Here is a 17,683-nt window from a genome sequence, read left to right on the forward strand (position 1 = left end):
TCTTATATGAAAATCCGTGAATTACGACTTTCAAGAGTTTAATCACGATTAGGCATAGAAAGTAAAGAAACATTTGAAAAAGTACATTTTAATTTTAAATGTTCTTTAATATATTTTGATGGATTTTTATGTTATTCCAATATTCCAAAAGTGTACATTATGATTAGATAAGTGATGTATTGTTATTTTTGATACAGTAAAAAGGATAATACTTTAGATAGATCGGATTCAATATACAAATTATGAAAATATTTCATTCCACGCTCATGAGTTTGTCATAATGATGACTGATCGTAATGAGTTCTTCGCATTTCCTTTTGTTACGTTCGATTTCTATCTCGATGGTCGAATTTAAACGGCATGCGATTTTATCCAGTCAAGATGAGCTGACACACGTGTGTAGACAGTGGGATAGTCAGTACGGGCACAACCCATTGCCCAAGATACGAGACCAGTGAGTACTCCATTGACAGTCAATGGACCACCGGAGTCACCCTATCAAATCAAAAAACACAAATTTTTAAATACAATTCAAATGAAAAAATACATAATCACTCTGGCAAACTGTCAATGCGTTATCGCTATGATTGATCAACAATCTCGACTGCTTTATCTCCTTCGTATTTGGTAACGTTTGCAAGAAACTCTAGTAAAATAATTAAATGATGAATTATCGGTTCGCTTATCAAAGCTGATATAAACTAGTAGCATGCTTTGCTAATATCATACGCAATTCTTCTAAGAAATACTCTTTTTTGTTCTTTGTTATCTGTAATAATTAGCTGATATCTTAAATCTTGTATGGTACTTACGTTGCATGATCCCTTCGCAACGCTTGGGTCGTAAGCACAAACATGCGAATTATAAATGTTGGCAATATTTTTGTAAGTATATTTGCAGTACTCTTGGTCAGCGATCAAGATGTTGACACGTTGTAGGTGAACGGTTGTGGGACCACCTTTCTGTAATTGTCAGATTTTAGAAAAGTGTCGTTCAGTTCGAATAAAAATTTTTATTTTGCAGCAAATTTTTTCTTACGTATATTTTTTCGACTAATTGAGCAAATTTTTAATATAAATTTTTTTATCGTTCATATTGTTTATTACCTGAATACTATGGCAACATTTACTACTTTTACAAATTTATTATAATAAATAATTATGCTACTTACCCAGAGTCTGCCCCATCCAGAGACTACAGCGTTATCATTGGCTTTAACACCTTGGTTTTTTTGTGGAAGAGGGACAAAGGCGATTTGTGCCGACTTCACAAATGGTTTCTCAACCTATAGAAATATTTATTTAGGTAAAAATTTCAGAGAGTCAGTGATATGTGTATAAGTGTAGACATATTTTTATTCTAAATACCTTGAGCAGAGCAATGTCGTTCTTCCATGAATCATTTGGGTTATACTGTTCGTGAATGATGATTTTCTTAACATTGTGTTCAGACTTTGGAGCAGTCAAATTTATCGTACCAGCAATTACCTTGATACCTGCCGCTGTTTTGCTTTAAGAAATATCAGTTTCTTCGTTATTATTCCCTTTTTATGAACGTTAACACTAACGAGTTTTATGTAGATTCTTAAAATCCTTACCCCTCTACGCAATGAGCGGCGGTGATAACATAGTTTTCGTTAAGAACGGATCCACCACAGAAATGGAACGAACTGCCTTGATTTTGAAGGGACACCTAGCAACATACGGATATATTGTAGTAATTTCAGGAAATTCAATAAGTAATGCGTGTAGATGTGAAGCATAACATTCTTCTTAACCCGGCTAGCGTTAGGTAGTTACGACTTGGTTATTTATTCAATGTTGCATTCAATTAAATTTTGTTATTAAAATTATTTAATTTGAACTCAGCTTGATATAAGATTAAAAATTTTTCCGGACATAATGCTGATGAAGTTAATGAATGATTATTTCTATTTTTAAAAAAGCTTTACATATTGTTGTTTAACTAACCTGGTAGGGGATTTCTCCTACTTTAGCATCTTCTCCATTCACGATTCTAGGATCAAACCTCAGCAACCCCGCTGCGTAAATAGTAACATAACAGAATAATTAGTAGTGTAATAATTGCGGATGAGCCGTTGTTCATTAGTGTAGGCTGACACCGATTGCACTACTTGTTAGTTCTATTTGATCGCACAGATTGCAGTTAGTAGTCGCTAACAGTCCAGCAATTCTTTGCTTTACACAAAGCGGAAAATTGTTTATAATCACATTAACACTGGTGATTATACTAGGTTATAAATGTTTATTAAGGAAAATTTTAGTTAGTACTCTTTTGTTATATATATAAAATTTCATAATATTTAATAGATTAAGCTCACGATTAGGTGATATCAATCACGAATATTTATTGATTACTGCGTATTAAACTTTTCAAAATTTTTTAATCAAATCAAAATCGAATCAATCAAAATGAATCATACTTGTGATCACTTACCGTTGGAGAGGGATAAAAGTGACAAAACAGACAAAGTTGTTAGGAGCATGGTGCCGTGTGAATCGTTCGCTGAAGAAGAGTGTACTGAAATCTCGCTGATGGCTATTTTATATATCCCTAGCACGGTCTTTCAAAACTGGAGAAGTTTCTTTCCCGAATCACAAGATTAGATAAATATGTGATCTGTGTTGTATCAACACGTCGATTTCGTGATTGATACAGATTGTCGCGATTAATTATTTTCCGATATCGTTTCAAACGTTGATTGATAATCTCAGATCATGTGTAAAGCTTACACTCTCGACTGCTTTGTTTCCTTCGTATTTCGCAATGTTTGCAATAAACGTTTCCGCTTAATTATCTGATATTTCCAACGAGTGAAATTAACTTGTAGTGACTTGCAAGCTAATTTGAGTTGCATCTTCATCTTCATTGAAAATTTGGGTTCTTAGAACGATAACGGTCAAAGAAAAAGTTAAATGATGAAATATTTTTAATTTTAATAAACTATCCTAAAATTAATATGTATTTTACACAAATTTTAATTTTGATTGCAATTTAATTAGCCAATTGTAATTTTGAAAGTGGATTTTTCATTGGCTTAATCGATTTCAAAGTTATCACTTGACCGATCCATAAATGAATCGTTCAAAAATAAATATTATGAATATCTGTATTTGGATTCGCAATTGATTCTATTAAACGATGTCGAAACCTTCGTTCAAGGGTTCATCGTCATATCAAGTGGGTATAGGAAGTACTGTTTCGGTTTTTCCCCTGAATGTTGGATATGATAAACGAAGACTGATTGAATTAGTAATTGAGATCGATAAATGATTCAGATAAATGAAAAAGATTAATCGTATTGATTAAAAATACCCAAATAAACACTGCTTGCAATAACGATTTGATTGCGGTAAGGCGAACTTGGTAATTAACAAGTCGTAAGAAAATACGGAACGTTATAGATACAGCTGAGAACATTTGTAATTGTAACGATTGTATTAGAAGTTGGCAACATTTATGCACATATAGTTAATCCGCAATGGGTATGTTGATTCCCGTTGAATATTGTTTACTTGATATTATCAAATGGGTCATTAGTCATAGGCTGCCGATACCTGAACTAGGATTGTTCCATTACAAGAAAAGTCTTTTATACTTTTTAGCGCATTTTGTCAATGCAGCAAGAGGTTATAATAATAATTGTCGCGTAGTTGTATAAATATAGTTGTCACGCATATGTGTAATTAAAACATAAATTACTTTACATTTTTTAGAGCGTTTTTGAAGTCGGTTGTATTTGTTGTTAAAAATTATTTTATTTCACACTCTATAGTGGAACGAGCAGTACTTGTAGGATACCGTAAGCTGGTTTTGCATTTTCATTGGTTAACTAATAATCATAAACCAAAAAAGAAAAATATTGGTCGAATTTACATGGTTAGTAAACAATTTTTGCTAGTGGGTTCATCGCAGAAATATCTCCTACTAAACATGATAGGTTTCATCGCGATCGATACATTTCCTGCAGAGTGATACCAAGGAATAGGTTTTTTGCTATGACAACAGTTATCAACAACAAATTCCATAAATTTTTGCAAATGAGATCATTACGGATATATGTCCAGTTAGATGTGAAAGCTTTCGTCGCGATCGGTACATTCCTTGCAGAGTACACGCTGTTTACAGTATTTTTTTTCTTTTTTTTGTAATGAAGCAACGAAAATCTGGATTTCTCATTAAAACGCATAAAGATTGCAAAATGCCTATTAATATTTCTCTTCAATTTTGCAACACTAAAAGTTGATAAAATATTAAGATTCTCAGTAATGCTTCAGTTTCTATCCGGTTCCTAGTTTTAATTAGCTTTAACTGTACAGTTTTCTTCATGTTTATCGAATCCTCACTAGTAAGCCCGTTTGTTTTATGACATCAATACAATTATATCGGATTTCATAGCATTCGTGACAGAGGGATGCGCGAGCTGCCTCGTTTCTTGCATGACAGGAACGCGTTCACGCGAATAGTCTGAATGCATTACAAATATGTGAATTATGATGCTATTGGATTTCCGGCTACTCGCGTAAACACAAAAGCGGAATCGAAGTGAGATTTTTCGAACATGATTGCAGGTCCAGAGAAATAGGTAAAAAAAGGAAACACACAGAAAATATTAGTAGTTGATCGATTTCGTGATTGATTGTAAATTCGTAAGGTTAATTGACAGGCCGATAGACGCAGACATATCGAGAATATAATTGTTGAAGATACAAGTAGCTCATCTTCAAATTTAATTACCTAATTTTAAATCTGGAATTAATTGCGATAGTACGTCCTCATTTTTGTTGAAATATAGAATTCACGACTCGATAGTAACTACAACAATTGTTATTAAATTGGCTTCTACTTACCACTGGTCTCTGTCAAACCCACAAATAGGAGCAGCGACGTTCGTTTGTTGATGGGAGCAAGAAATTAGATTGGTGAGGATTAAAAGTGACCTACTCTTTTATATGCATATCCGTAAATTACGACTTTCAAGAGTTTAATCACGATTAAGCATAGAAAGTAAAGAAAAATTTGAAAAAGTACATTTTAACTTTAGATGTCTTTTAATATATTTTTATGAATTTTTATGTTACTCCACTATTCCAAAAGTACACATTAGGTAAGTGACGGAATCAATATACAAATTATGAAAATATTTCACTCCACGCTCATGACTTCCTCATAATGATGACTGATCGTAATGAGTTCTTCGCATTTCCTTTTGTTACGTTCGATTTCTATTTCGATGGTCGAATTTAGACGGCATTCGATTTTATCCATTCAATATAAGCTGACACACGTGTGAAGACAGCGGGAGAGTAAGTATTGCCACAACCCCTTAACCAAGATACGAGACCAGTGAGTCTTCCATTAACAATCAATGGACCACCAGAGTCACCCTATCAAACCAAAAAATACCATTTTCTAAATACAATACAAATGAAAAAATACAAACTAATTCTGGCAAACTGTCAATACGTTATCGCTATTAGTACGCTAGTAAAATAATAAAATGACGAATTATCGGTCCGGTTATCAAAGCTGATATTAACTGGTAGCATGCGTTGCTAATGTCGTACGCAATTCTTCTAGGAAATACTCTTTTTTCTACTTAGTTATCTGTTATAATCAGCTGATATCATAAATTTTATATGCTACTTACGTGGCATGGTCCCTTCCCTACGCTTGGGTCGTAAGCACAAATTTGCGAATCATAAATGTTTTGGCTGCCTTTGTAAGTGTATTTGCAGTATTCTTGGTCAGCGATCATGATGTTGACACGTTGTAGGTGAACGGTTGTGGGACCACCTTGCTGTCATTGTCAGATTTTAGAAAGGTGTCGTTCAGTTTGAATACAAATTTTAATTTGCTAGCAAATATTTTCGTACGTACATTTTTTCGACCAGTTGAGAAAACTTTCAATATAAATTTCATTTTGCCATTCATATTGTTTATTACTTGAACACTACGGCACCTTTTACTACTTTTACAAATTTAGTATAATAAATAACTATGATAGTTACCCAAAGTCTGCCCCATCCAGAGACTACTGCCTTATCATTGGCTTTAACAACTTGGTTCTTTGGTGGAAGTGGAACGAAGGCAACTTGTTGGGATTTCACAAATGATTTGTCGACCTATGGAAATATTTATTTAGATAAAAATTTCAGAGGGTCAGTTATATGTGTATAAGTGTAGAAATATTTTTATTCTAAATACCTTGAGCAGAGCAATGTCGTTCTTCCACGAATCAGCTTCGTCATACTTTTCGTGAATAATGATTTTCTTAACATTGTATTCAGACTTTTGTGCAGCCAAATTTATCGTACCAGCAATTACTTTGATACTTGCCGCCGTTTTGCTTTAAGAAATATCAGTTTCTTCGTTATTATTCCCGTTTTATGAACGTTCACACTAACGAGTTTTATGTAAATTCTTAAAATCCTTACCCCTCTACACAATGTGCGGCGGTGATAACATAGTTTTCATTAAGAACGGATCCACCACAGAAATGGAACGAATTGTCCTTATTTTGAAGGGACACCTAGCAACATACGGATATGTTGTAGTAATTTCAGGAATTTCAATAAGTAATGGGTCTAGATATGAAGCATAATGTTCTTAACCCGGTTAGCGTTAGGTAGTTGGTTATTTATTCAATGTTGAATTCCATTAAATTTTGTTATTATTATTTAATTTGAACGCTTATGTCCGTTCAAGATTCATAATTCCCGCGGGCATAATGTTCATCAAGATAATGAATTTTTATTCCTCTTTTTCAAGAAGATCCATTTTTTCTCTTTTGCAAAGAGCGGTACATATTGTTTAACTAACCTGGTAGGGGAATTCTCCTTCTTTAGCATCCTCTCCGTTCACGATCCTAGGATCAAATCTCAGCAACCCAGCTGCGTAAATAGTAACAGAACAGAATGTTTAGTAGCGTAGTAATAATTGCTTATGAGCCGTCGTTCATTAGTGTAAGTTGACACCGTTTGCACTGCTTGTTAATTTTATTTAATCGCACTGATTGCAGTTGGCAATCGCTGACAGTCCGGCAGTTCTTTTCTTTACACGAAGAAGAAAATTGTTTATAATCATATTAACTCTTATAATTACTCTAAAGCGTAAATGTTTATTTGGGAAAATTTTATTCACTACTTTTTTGTTATATATTAAATTTTATAATATTTAACAGATTAAACTCACGATTAGATGATATCAGTCGTGAATATTTATTGAGTATTGCGTATTTAACTTTTCAAAACTTTTTAGTCGAATCAAAATGGAATCAGTCAAACTGAATAGTAATTGTAATCACTTACCGTTGGAGAGGGATAAGAGTGTGAAAAGAGACACAGTTATTAGGATCATGATTCCGTGTTAATAGTTCGCCGAAGCAGAGTGTGCTGAAATCTCGCTGATGGCTATTTTATATATCCCTAGTATGGTCTTCCAAAACTGGAGAAGTTTGTTTCCCCAGTCTCAAGATTAGATAGACCATCACGTTGATTTCGTGATTGATCCAAATTGATTAATTATTTTTCTATAACATTTCATACGTTGATTGATAATCTCAGATCATGTATAAAGATTACGCTTTCGACTGCTTTATTTCCTTTTTAATTTTAATAAATTATCCTAAAATTAATATGCATTTTACACAAATTTTAATTTCGATTGTAATTTAATTATGTAATTGTAATTTTCAATGTGGATTTTTTAATGGGTTAATCGATTTCAAAGTTATCACTTGACCGATCCATAAATGAATTGTTCAAAAATAAATATTATGAATATCTGTATTTGGATTCGCAATTAATTCTATGAAACGATGTCGACACATTTGTTCAAGGGTTCATCGTCATATCAAATGGGTATAGGAAGTAAGTTTCGGTTTTTTCCGTGAATTTTGGGTATGGTAAGCGAGGAGTGATTGTATTAGCAATTAAGATCGATAGATTATTCATATAAATGAAAAAGATTCATCTTATTGATTGATCTTGATCAATTTATCTTATCTGTTGCTGCTTAAAAATGTTTGACTGTAAAATGAAGATTTATCTACTGTTCGCAATCGTCGCGTTATTCTAGGATAAAAGTATCGTATCATTTGTTTTATTCTTTCATAATAATTCTACGTTTACTTATCAGGCAATTCAGGCGTAAAACTTTTACTTGATACCAAGACGTTTGAAACGAATTCTTATCTTTTGGTCTGTATACAAAGTATATCGAGCACCAAATAGAACTAAGAGTACTATAAGTAGTATATGGAATTAATAATCGTTAATTTAATTAAAATTTACAATTGCGAAGTCCAGTAATTTTTTATTTTGCGTGAAATGATAGGTGTACGTATTAAGGAAGTGAGTTGTCGTTTTATCAATAAATTATCAGATCAAGATCAGCCTGATATGGCGATGTTACTGTTTACTGAAGTCATTATTCATCCTATTTAATAACAAAGAGCTTATCTCTTTTTATATCTATCGATTCTGAAGTGGAATTAGGTGCTTGATGGCTAAAAATTCATTTTTAAATCAAAGAGATTTTGATAACATAATGATATTTACTTTTAGTTCTGATTCATTTTAATCATTTTAGTATACATTCTTATTAATTACATTTATTTGTTTAGTAATGTAACATTATCTATTTATTGATTTTTTAATCTGTTTCTAAGTTAAATATCACCTATATTCTTTGTTATGCATTTTTCAATAAAAATCACGAGAATCGTTAATAACAAATCACGACTAAAGAGATTTTGGCATATTACACTGCGCAATTCATTACTTGATGTGATTGAGATATATACATTGACTGCATGAATGTCTGGTGAGTTATAATGATTAATTTCTGATATGATTGCGGATATTTACATTAACTTCAAATTCGACACAATATTATTTTATGCCGAAGTTATTATTATAAAATTTTCAATTTGATGACAAAGTTTCTAAGTTTCTCTAATATTGTACTGTCATCAAAGAATTTCTGATTTCCTATGTTTTGAAATCTACCATTTGACGTGTAATAGATTGTTTTGTTATCTATATCTAATCACAGAAAGTATACACGTGTGCAATTTGAAGCACTTATGCATTGACCATCTTTCTCTACTCGACATACAATATCTCATTAAGATTATAACTGTATCACTCGTTATTGTTTTTCTCATCGAACAGGCTTTTTCGTTTTTTCTGATTCTTGCCTCTGAATTATTCCAAGTATCTGCTCTTAAAATATCGATTTCTATAAAAGCGCAGACGGAATGAACGATTCAAAGGTTGTCTGAGGAAAACGAGCACTCTCGAGCAGAGTGTTCGTGCGAATTATTCGAGAGTGCAGTTTTCTTCTGTTGAAAGAAAGCTGGGATTTTCATGGAGAATGGAAGGTATCGTTTCAAGTGGACGCAGTTCCTTAAAGGGAGGTCCTCTAAACTTCTCATTACAGCACGATACATTTGTTCGAGGATTGCGAGTAACAATTCTTTTATTTGTGCATCGATTCTCAGAAAAAAAAATTACCTCTGAAGTTGTTTAATACGTGGACTGTCATAAAATTCGTGAATTTAATTTAGATAAATAATTAACGACCGAAAATAATAATAATTAAGTGTTAGATTGGAAGGTGAATCTTTAACTTTCGGATGGCGGACCATGGAGAGAGCCTCAATTTTAATGTAATTTCAGACAGCGATAATTTAAAATACAAAATTGAAACATTATGTTAAATAAATGAGCTGTTAATGTCTTCAACAATTCGTATCATCAAGCGTCGCATCAGACGTATTTATTTCCGCTGTCAGTCAGCCAATTTACTCAACGGGATGTTCCATTGCTTGAAACGTCGATGTACATTTTACCAAGCTGCAATACGTCCGTCGAACCTCTTGCTGATCAAAGCAAGCAGGCATAAACAGCTGTTGTTATTCCCGTCGCGACAAGAGGCGTCAATTATTCAATAGCAATTATCGATGCTCGTGGAAAAATGCACATTGATCCTTTTTAGTTCGCCGGGTGGCACCGGAAACGGGAGCAACACGTGAAGCTCTCGAGAGGATGGCGTGTATTGATCCTTGCAGCACCACCTGGCGTGCAATCCTTTTTCAAGCAACGGCATTATCCTTCCTAAATCTAGCATCAGAGGGGTTAATAATTGTATTCAGATCAAACATATCAAGCGTACGTCTTTATTTCATTCGAAAATCTTCCGTGAATACAGAGAAATTTAATTGTCCTAGTTTGACGATGCCCGAGTTCAAAGGACTCGCTTCGTGGCTCGAAATAACGATTCGACCCAGCTAGACAAATTTAGTGGAACCGCGCGAGTAACGCCGAATTCGCCGTGCCTTTTATCTTCGAACAGACGTATATGGACTCGGCGAAGATATCGAAAGTAATCTCTTCGTGTTATTACGGTCGAGTCTACGATTTACGAGCATTTGACGTGGATATACGTCCTAACTTCTTTACGGATCTATAATTCGCATTGGATCCTTTAAGGAACGTACTCTCCTTCGGAATTTCACGAACATGTGTTACATTTTGATGGAGAATCTTTTTCTTCAAACTTTCAGCCATGAATCATGCTTCTTATATATGTTATTTCATCTCTTCGTCAGTACTCTATCTTCGTTTTCTTTTTATTTGATGAATTTAATTTTACGCTGAAAAGATGGTTAATAAGTTTCGAGTATCTGTCCTTTCATCACCTTTTTCGTGGAATTAATATCAATTTCACGTTGAATCATCGAGATTCGATGGAAATTTCTATTCTCTGTGACCGTTTTACGGAAACGCGGGGCGAAAACCGATGAAACGAATCCGAAGTGGCGATGTCATTATAGATTCAATTTCCTGACACATCGAATGATAAATACGTAGAGGAGAAAGAGAGAGAGAGTGAGAGTACCTGGTTCTTTGTCAAAAGAGCTGTCGCGAATGTATATTCGAAAGTGGTTAACCGATTGTGCAAAGCATTGCGGATACCTCTATAACGATGCATTTCAAGCGACCCGTGTAAATACTAGGGCAAAATCAAAGGACGATTGATGATGACGCGTAACCAATTCCCTGTTATCGAGCTCGCTATCGAACGGATGCATAAAATGCAATTTCACGGAAATAGAAAGGAATTAATTGCGAAGTGTAATTTCCATTCTCCATGTTAATTCCATTACGTTGTCGATAACTCGAAACGAACGGGGCGTGATTGATGGAAGAATCGATTCGAAAGAAGAAATACCCATCCACCCTTAATTATTTTGTTATTTATGAAGATACAAAAGATACTGGTTTTTAAATATTAGATTTCGAAGGGAAAATCAGGCTAAAGTTCAAGTTAATTGCATCGCGAGAAGAGAAATATTAGAAGAGTTTTGAATAATAATTAGGGAAGGAAAGTATAGTGAAATAGTTGGAAGCAATAGACCATTAGCATTACCTTGGAGGGTTTGCTGATGGAATGACCAACCGATCGATATGCTGGGACAGATGCGAAAGTGCATCGGCCCTGATGTTGGCATAGGTCCAACAACTTCTCAGTTCTTACAGATGCTGAGGACGGAGCAAAGATTTTTTTCCATGGCACGGGTCAATTTTTCTGTTTACTATAAATACCAGAAGTCTACGAGCAAGTAGAACCTTTCATTAATTAAGACACGGTGTGTTTATCCAAAATTAATATTTTAATTTAAAGCAATGTACAATGGATTCGTTATCGTCTATCTCAAAATATGTATAATTATCATAATTGATAACAGCAGCCAAAGTTTAATTATAATAGATTATCTGTAACTAATTTTATATAGAATGTTTTGATGTCAGTTGATTATGATAATAATAGCCGACTGATAACATTATCTATGATTAGAATAACCGGATCCCATTGTATCATATTTTTGCAAATTGCAACGTTGTGTTGGTTTTAATTACCAATCGACGTGACGAATATTTGAGCTTTGTTAATTTTCCATTATCAAGAATCAACGTTAATATTATCTAAATTTCGCAAAACTTTCCAAGGCCTGAAGCTACTTTTCAGACTCGCCAAGGCATCGCGTAATGTATGCAAAAGTGATGAAGAATGTTTCGTCTCTCATAGTTCCTTTACATCTTGCTTCAACTCCGAAAGAACAGTTTTACGGGGAAGAAAGAAAAGGAACGTCAATAAAATTGGTCGATTCCAGCCACGTTTCGTGCTAGTTAATTTCGGCAAAAATAAAAGTCGAAGTTCGTGGCGAGTTCTTCTAGCCGGAAGAAGATTGTCGCCAAACGACTCGGTAAAGGATAGACAAGGAATAGGAACGTTCAACTGACGATTCATTGGTTGGCTTGCACCATAAGAGAAACGACGGCCACACCATTATCGGCACGTATGAGGGTTTCAAAGTACCTGGATCATCGCCAATTTCACCACAAATGCTCTCCGCGGACTGTTCTTTACGATTTGTCATCCTATCACTCGAATTCAATCCAATCCATTACGCTAACGTATTACAGGAATATTGCCCTTCGCGTGTCTTTGCACTTTCTTGATTTCTCCTATCAGACCATTTAGTATATTAACAAATTCAGTTGCGTACGAAATGTAACATTTCGAAACAAATATTTATAAACATATCGCATTTCGACAGAAATATTTCTTTTATTCAGATAAAATTTTATGAACTGACAAATGTTACTTTACTAGTTAGAAAATATTTAGAAAATTTCCAACAAATTATTTAACTTCAAAATAATATCGAGGAAGAACCTTGGCTTAGTAAAATTATTATTAAAAAGAAAATATAGGCTAATATATTAGGCGTACAAATTAATTTGCTGCTTTTTTTATCACTACTTTAAATTTCAAACATTTTTTCTCGCTTCTGTAAACTTGAAAAGTGGCGGGAGAATATGATAATAATGATTATTTCGATAATTGGAGTTATTATGATTTTTTAAAAATAAATATTCAATTAAAAAAAGAAAGAGAAAGATACCGAGTTAATTTGTACACCTAATAATTATTGTACTGTGCAGTTTGGAATATATATACGTAAGCAATGATTAGAAGAAATAGCTGTTTTCGTTGAGAAAAAACGTTTCACGAGGGATATTGTAGAAAAATGATTTCTCTTATCGCTGCACCATAAAGCGAGGAAAATGAGAAATCCTTTGATAGTTATACATACGTCTACGGGGCTACGGTTCTTGTGAGTCGATGCAGAACCATCATACTTTGGTGAGTTTGAAACCCTTCGAAACTTCATATACTTTTACGTATTGAAGCACTCGAATGCTTTGAGAATATTGCTATAAAGAGGTATGTGTCTTTTCCATTGCGAAAGTCCACAGAGCTAAAGTGACGTATAATAATTATTAAACACGTTTCAAGTATTTAATTTACTAAATAGTCGTATTTGATAAGATAATGGTAGTTTAGTAATATTCACAATCATCTAAATCATTTACCCTGCTCAATGTTTGAAATTTTCCACTTCATTTACATAGCCCGTTCGTTACAATCCTGAAGTTCTAATTACAAGGGTGGTATTCAGAATAGATTCAGCGATGCTTTTTCATTCTAGCGAAATAAAAATTCTGCACCGTCTTAAGTTCGAGATGAAATTGAAAATTACCGCGTTTCACGATGCTGGAACAAACGCGAGTTCCTTCCGGGTATTGTAATTACGCTTGAACCGACCTTATAAATACGGAGAAGCGAGTCTCTCATGCGTACTGTGAGTTAACAATTACGCACGGCTCCCTGGGGAGCATTGTTGTGGCAGGGAATCTACGGTCGCAAGTTAAGCGGCAGAAATCACGAGATTGCTTATTTTACGATTACCATCAGGCTGCTTTAAGAACAAATTGCTGGAATTTACGGGAAGAAAAACATCGGAAGAAGCAACGGTCAGTTGCCTGTTGCACTATATCCGACTCTCCTTTTAGTTCTTCCACGTTTTTCCTTTTTTGTGCTCTTCATAAATAAATGCTCCTTGAGACCACTTTCTTAACAGATTCGTTGTTACAGTAGACAGTAATTGAAGAATATATTCTGTACACTTTTTCAATTACTTATTAGAATATTTTTTCATTTTTAATCCTTTAATTAGCCACGTGTTAATTTATGTAATGCACGCTGCACAAAATGAATGTAAAATAGAATTAGTAATTCTACGTTACTTGGAAAAATTTAAGTACAAAGGATTATATCCATCCTTTCGTCCTTTTTAATTCATTAAAACAACGTCGAAATTTTTCTATGATTATTTCATTTTCTTTTATTTATCCCAATGTTGTTAAAGATAATGAAATGTAGAGTAGTATTAAAAGATTTCATTTCTACCATTTAAAAAGAAATGCTTTTGAATTCGTATAGATTCAGCGAATTCTTTTCAAGAGGAATTCATATTCTCCTCGTGAAAACGTGCCGATATTTTTCTCGAATTTTCATTATGCGACTTAAAAGCAATCGATCCCCCGTGAACTGCTCAATACGTTTACTTTCCCTCCAGAAGTGAATGAACTTTTGAAGGGTATAGATCGAAAGGGTTATAAATGTCTTTCAGGGGAGTTTTTTAAAACATTTAGATTATTCACATTGATATTATAAATAATACAATTTATTATTAATTTGTCCAATTTCCTGCATTAAATTTATTGATTTTTCTGATTTTTTTAAATCTTTGGTAGTCAAAAATCGTTTAAAAATATTTACAGAATAAATTGATGGTTCTTTTAAGTCCAGTAACGTTGAAATATTATTTTATTTTTAATAATATTTCGATGGGTTTATTGCAAGTGAATGTTTGCCTTTATGTGACAATTTTCAATCGTTTGTTTACGCATCGTACGTGGAGGCTTTGCATTAGTTTGCGCTTAGTTTTCAATCGAAATACCTACGGCTAGTTCAATTTATCTACGATTTCCAATCGAGCGCAATATTCCTTTGGTGATAGTTTCCAGGCAAAAGGAAATCTTCGACCTCTGAAAGCTGTTACCGTGAACGTTCCTGTTGAAATCACGTTAACACGCAACCTTTACATTTCGATATTCACAACGTTTCATAAAAATCAAATATTTCAATAAATGTTTGAAATAACCATTCAGCATCAACCTTCACTGTACAATCGGGGTGCTTTATGGATATATGTATATGTATATTCTCAGATATACTTCAAATTTAAAGTTTCCATAAATTATTTTAGCGTATATATCTTAAAAGGAATTGCAATTGTATTAATTTATTCAGTGCGAAATATGTTTAAAGAGACATACGTTTAAATGAATGTTGAATAATTCATGAAAAGCATTTCCAATTAATATTATATTTAATTAGCACTGTGTCACACTGAGATATATGTATGTAAATCGATATGGCAAATATTATAAGTTTGTTTTGCAATCATTGAATTGCGAAAGTGTTATAGACAGATGTGAAGCAAATTAAAGATTTTTTATTATACAAATATTGTCTAATTTCGTGCGGACTGTCGATACGAAAAATTGCACGAACTTTTGGGATTATCTAATGATTCTTTTATCATCCAAAGAAGCAAGCGATTGAACTGCTTAAATTTTTATCAGCACCAATCGATCACAGGTTTTTCCTTTGATAAATTTGTACGAGATATTATTAGTAGACTCGAGGTATCGAAGCAGGGGAGACGTTGTATAGGTGTTCCTTTTAGTTGTTCTTTACGATCTTGAAGTTTTTCCGTTAAAGCACGTTCCATCGCCTTCTTCGTTCGTTAAAAAATAAAGGAAGGAAATAAATTACTTGCGTTAGTACGACACCCCAGGCTTCGTTTAATCGATTACGTGCTCCGTCGGGAAATTATTATATCATCGATTATGGCATTTGATCGTGGACATGGAAAAGGGATGAAACGTCGACTTATTTGTATCAAGTTGTTGCATATCAAATGATGGATTTCGCGTGATTTGATGACATAAAGGTATCATAAAATAACACGTACGGCATATCAGTTTAAAACTTGAAGTTTAATGTGTTGATTGCTGCAGTGAAAGTGGGCATTCGTTACGAGACGTATTGAAGCTTTAATAATTTATTAAGAATGGAAGTAGTTAATTTTTTAATTTCAAATATTAAGCTGTGAATTTGTTACCTTCCATTATTAATATAATAACAATACTATTTTCCTCAACAATATTCTTGTTCAAGTAAAATGGCTAAGAAAATGAAACAAAAGTGTATCATTTTCAATCATCGTTTTATTTTGGCATAATGCTAGTCTTACATTCTTATTTTTCACCACGATAAAAGATTAAATCTATAAAAGTGTGCTATTCCTCGATCGCTCTAGAGATGTATTTCTTATTCGAAAGATTGATAAATATTGCACAAAGTGTATTCTCGGCACGTCTAAGAATTCCTAACTCGACGTGTATCTCAACTGATAGGATCGCCAAACTCCGATAAACTAGATCCAGGATGGAATCAATTTCGCATGAAATTTTCACCGTGATCTTAGATTTCTAAAATATTCAAAATGATCCAAGGGAGGCAAGGGAGCGATTTTCGTCTGTTGAATCGTCTTGGGGTCACCGAACGTGGCCACGATTGCTTGTTCGCTGGAAGCTGTCCCCCATTATCACGAATTCCTGACAGACAGTCGCGTGGGAGAGGTGTTGGTAAAAGGCCGATCGATTGCAGCGCGGCAAGGACCCCGCTTTGAGAACCACTGGCACAGGATTCACCTGCGATCGACGACCCCGTGTCCTGACCCTATCAATGATCCCACGCAGTCTCGAACATTGCCGTGAAAATCGTGTCTTTGAGAGGTACAGTTTATCTCGACTCGTCTCCCGAGCTTTGAAATTGCCAGAAGAATTATCGAGTGATTCTCCGTTAACGCTTCCCCGAGCGAAGAAAGTAGCTTCCGGAAATTCGAAATCGCGTCCCATCAAATTTTATGGTAATCCCGTTCGAATAGTAGGTATACCCTGTCGATTATTCAAAAAATGATATCAGACCCGCGATAAGGATATTTTTTACGCCGCGCCGGTTATAGTTGAATTCCCGACCCGCGTGGGCGTAGGTACTTTCTTAAACAGCGCTCTTATTGTCGCGTTTGAAAGGCGCAACTTTTTTCTTCGTTCGCTTAGCGACATACTCGTTAATATTCTTGTAGGATAAGCCAGACAGAGTCAACTCTCGACGGTCGGACGGGAAGAATGAGCGTTCTTGACAAAAGTGTACAAGCGAATTATGAGAGGGAGAGAAAAACAGAAAGGGAGGGAACGAGATGGGGGCACTCTCGACACTGTTGCTCGGTGCACAAACATTCTTTTGTGTGTTTCATGTAACGCGTGTACTTTGTAGTTTCAGCGAGAGGCGTTAATAGGTTGTGACAGATAATTAAGCGACAATGAGTTTAGCAACCCTGATTGTTCTCGGTTGCCTCGCGGAACGGTATTCATCTTGATGAAATACGCGGCGTAATGAAATCTGGCGAATATTAAATTGAAAACGATTTACTTATCGTCCCGATTATCGCAACGATGAACGTGACAAAATTATTCGTTGTTCGTTAACTATTTTCGCGTGATTAATGTCAAGCTCGTTCTCCTTTGTCGGAATAAAATTTCGCGGTCTGCAGTGCACCCTTTCGAAGAGGAGCTCTTTGTTCCATAGTATCCTCGTTGGTGGTTGTGTTTTT

At 34.3% G+C, this 17,683-nt stretch overlaps 3 protein-coding genes across 3 annotated transcripts in view; 1 reads left to right on the top strand and 2 right to left on the bottom strand.

Annotated features, from left to right (window-relative positions):
- hwt (SH2 domain-containing adapter heavyweight) overlaps nucleotides 1–17,683 on the top strand; it is a 165,151-nt gene that overhangs the window by 27,179 nt on the left and 120,289 nt on the right. The window lies entirely within an intron of this gene.
- LOC143305205 (trypsin-1-like) lies at nucleotides 108–2,610 on the bottom strand. Its single transcript, XM_034339507.2, has 7 exons — nucleotides 2,458–2,610; nucleotides 1,971–2,041; nucleotides 1,598–1,692; nucleotides 1,368–1,509; nucleotides 1,172–1,285; nucleotides 813–962; nucleotides 108–495 (listed from the first exon to the last, which is right to left on the bottom strand). Exons 1-7 carry the CDS (start codon nucleotides 2,504–2,506, stop codon nucleotides 352–354), a joined length of 765 nt encoding a protein of 254 aa, XP_034195398.2. The 5' UTR covers nucleotides 2,507–2,610; the 3' UTR covers nucleotides 108–351.
- Nucleotides 5,079–7,455, bottom strand: LOC117611550 (chymotrypsin-2-like). Its single transcript, XM_034339510.2, has 7 exons — nucleotides 7,332–7,455; nucleotides 6,844–6,914; nucleotides 6,459–6,553; nucleotides 6,229–6,370; nucleotides 6,033–6,146; nucleotides 5,672–5,821; nucleotides 5,079–5,408 (listed from the first exon to the last, which is right to left on the bottom strand). Exons 1-7 carry the CDS (start codon nucleotides 7,378–7,380, stop codon nucleotides 5,265–5,267), a joined length of 765 nt encoding a protein of 254 aa, XP_034195401.2. The 5' UTR covers nucleotides 7,381–7,455; the 3' UTR covers nucleotides 5,079–5,264.

This window comes from Osmia lignaria, chromosome 10, assembly GCF_051020975.1.
Source record: "Osmia lignaria lignaria isolate PbOS001 chromosome 10, iyOsmLign1, whole genome shotgun sequence".
NCBI classification, from domain to species: domain Eukaryota; kingdom Metazoa; phylum Arthropoda; class Insecta; order Hymenoptera; family Megachilidae; genus Osmia; species Osmia lignaria.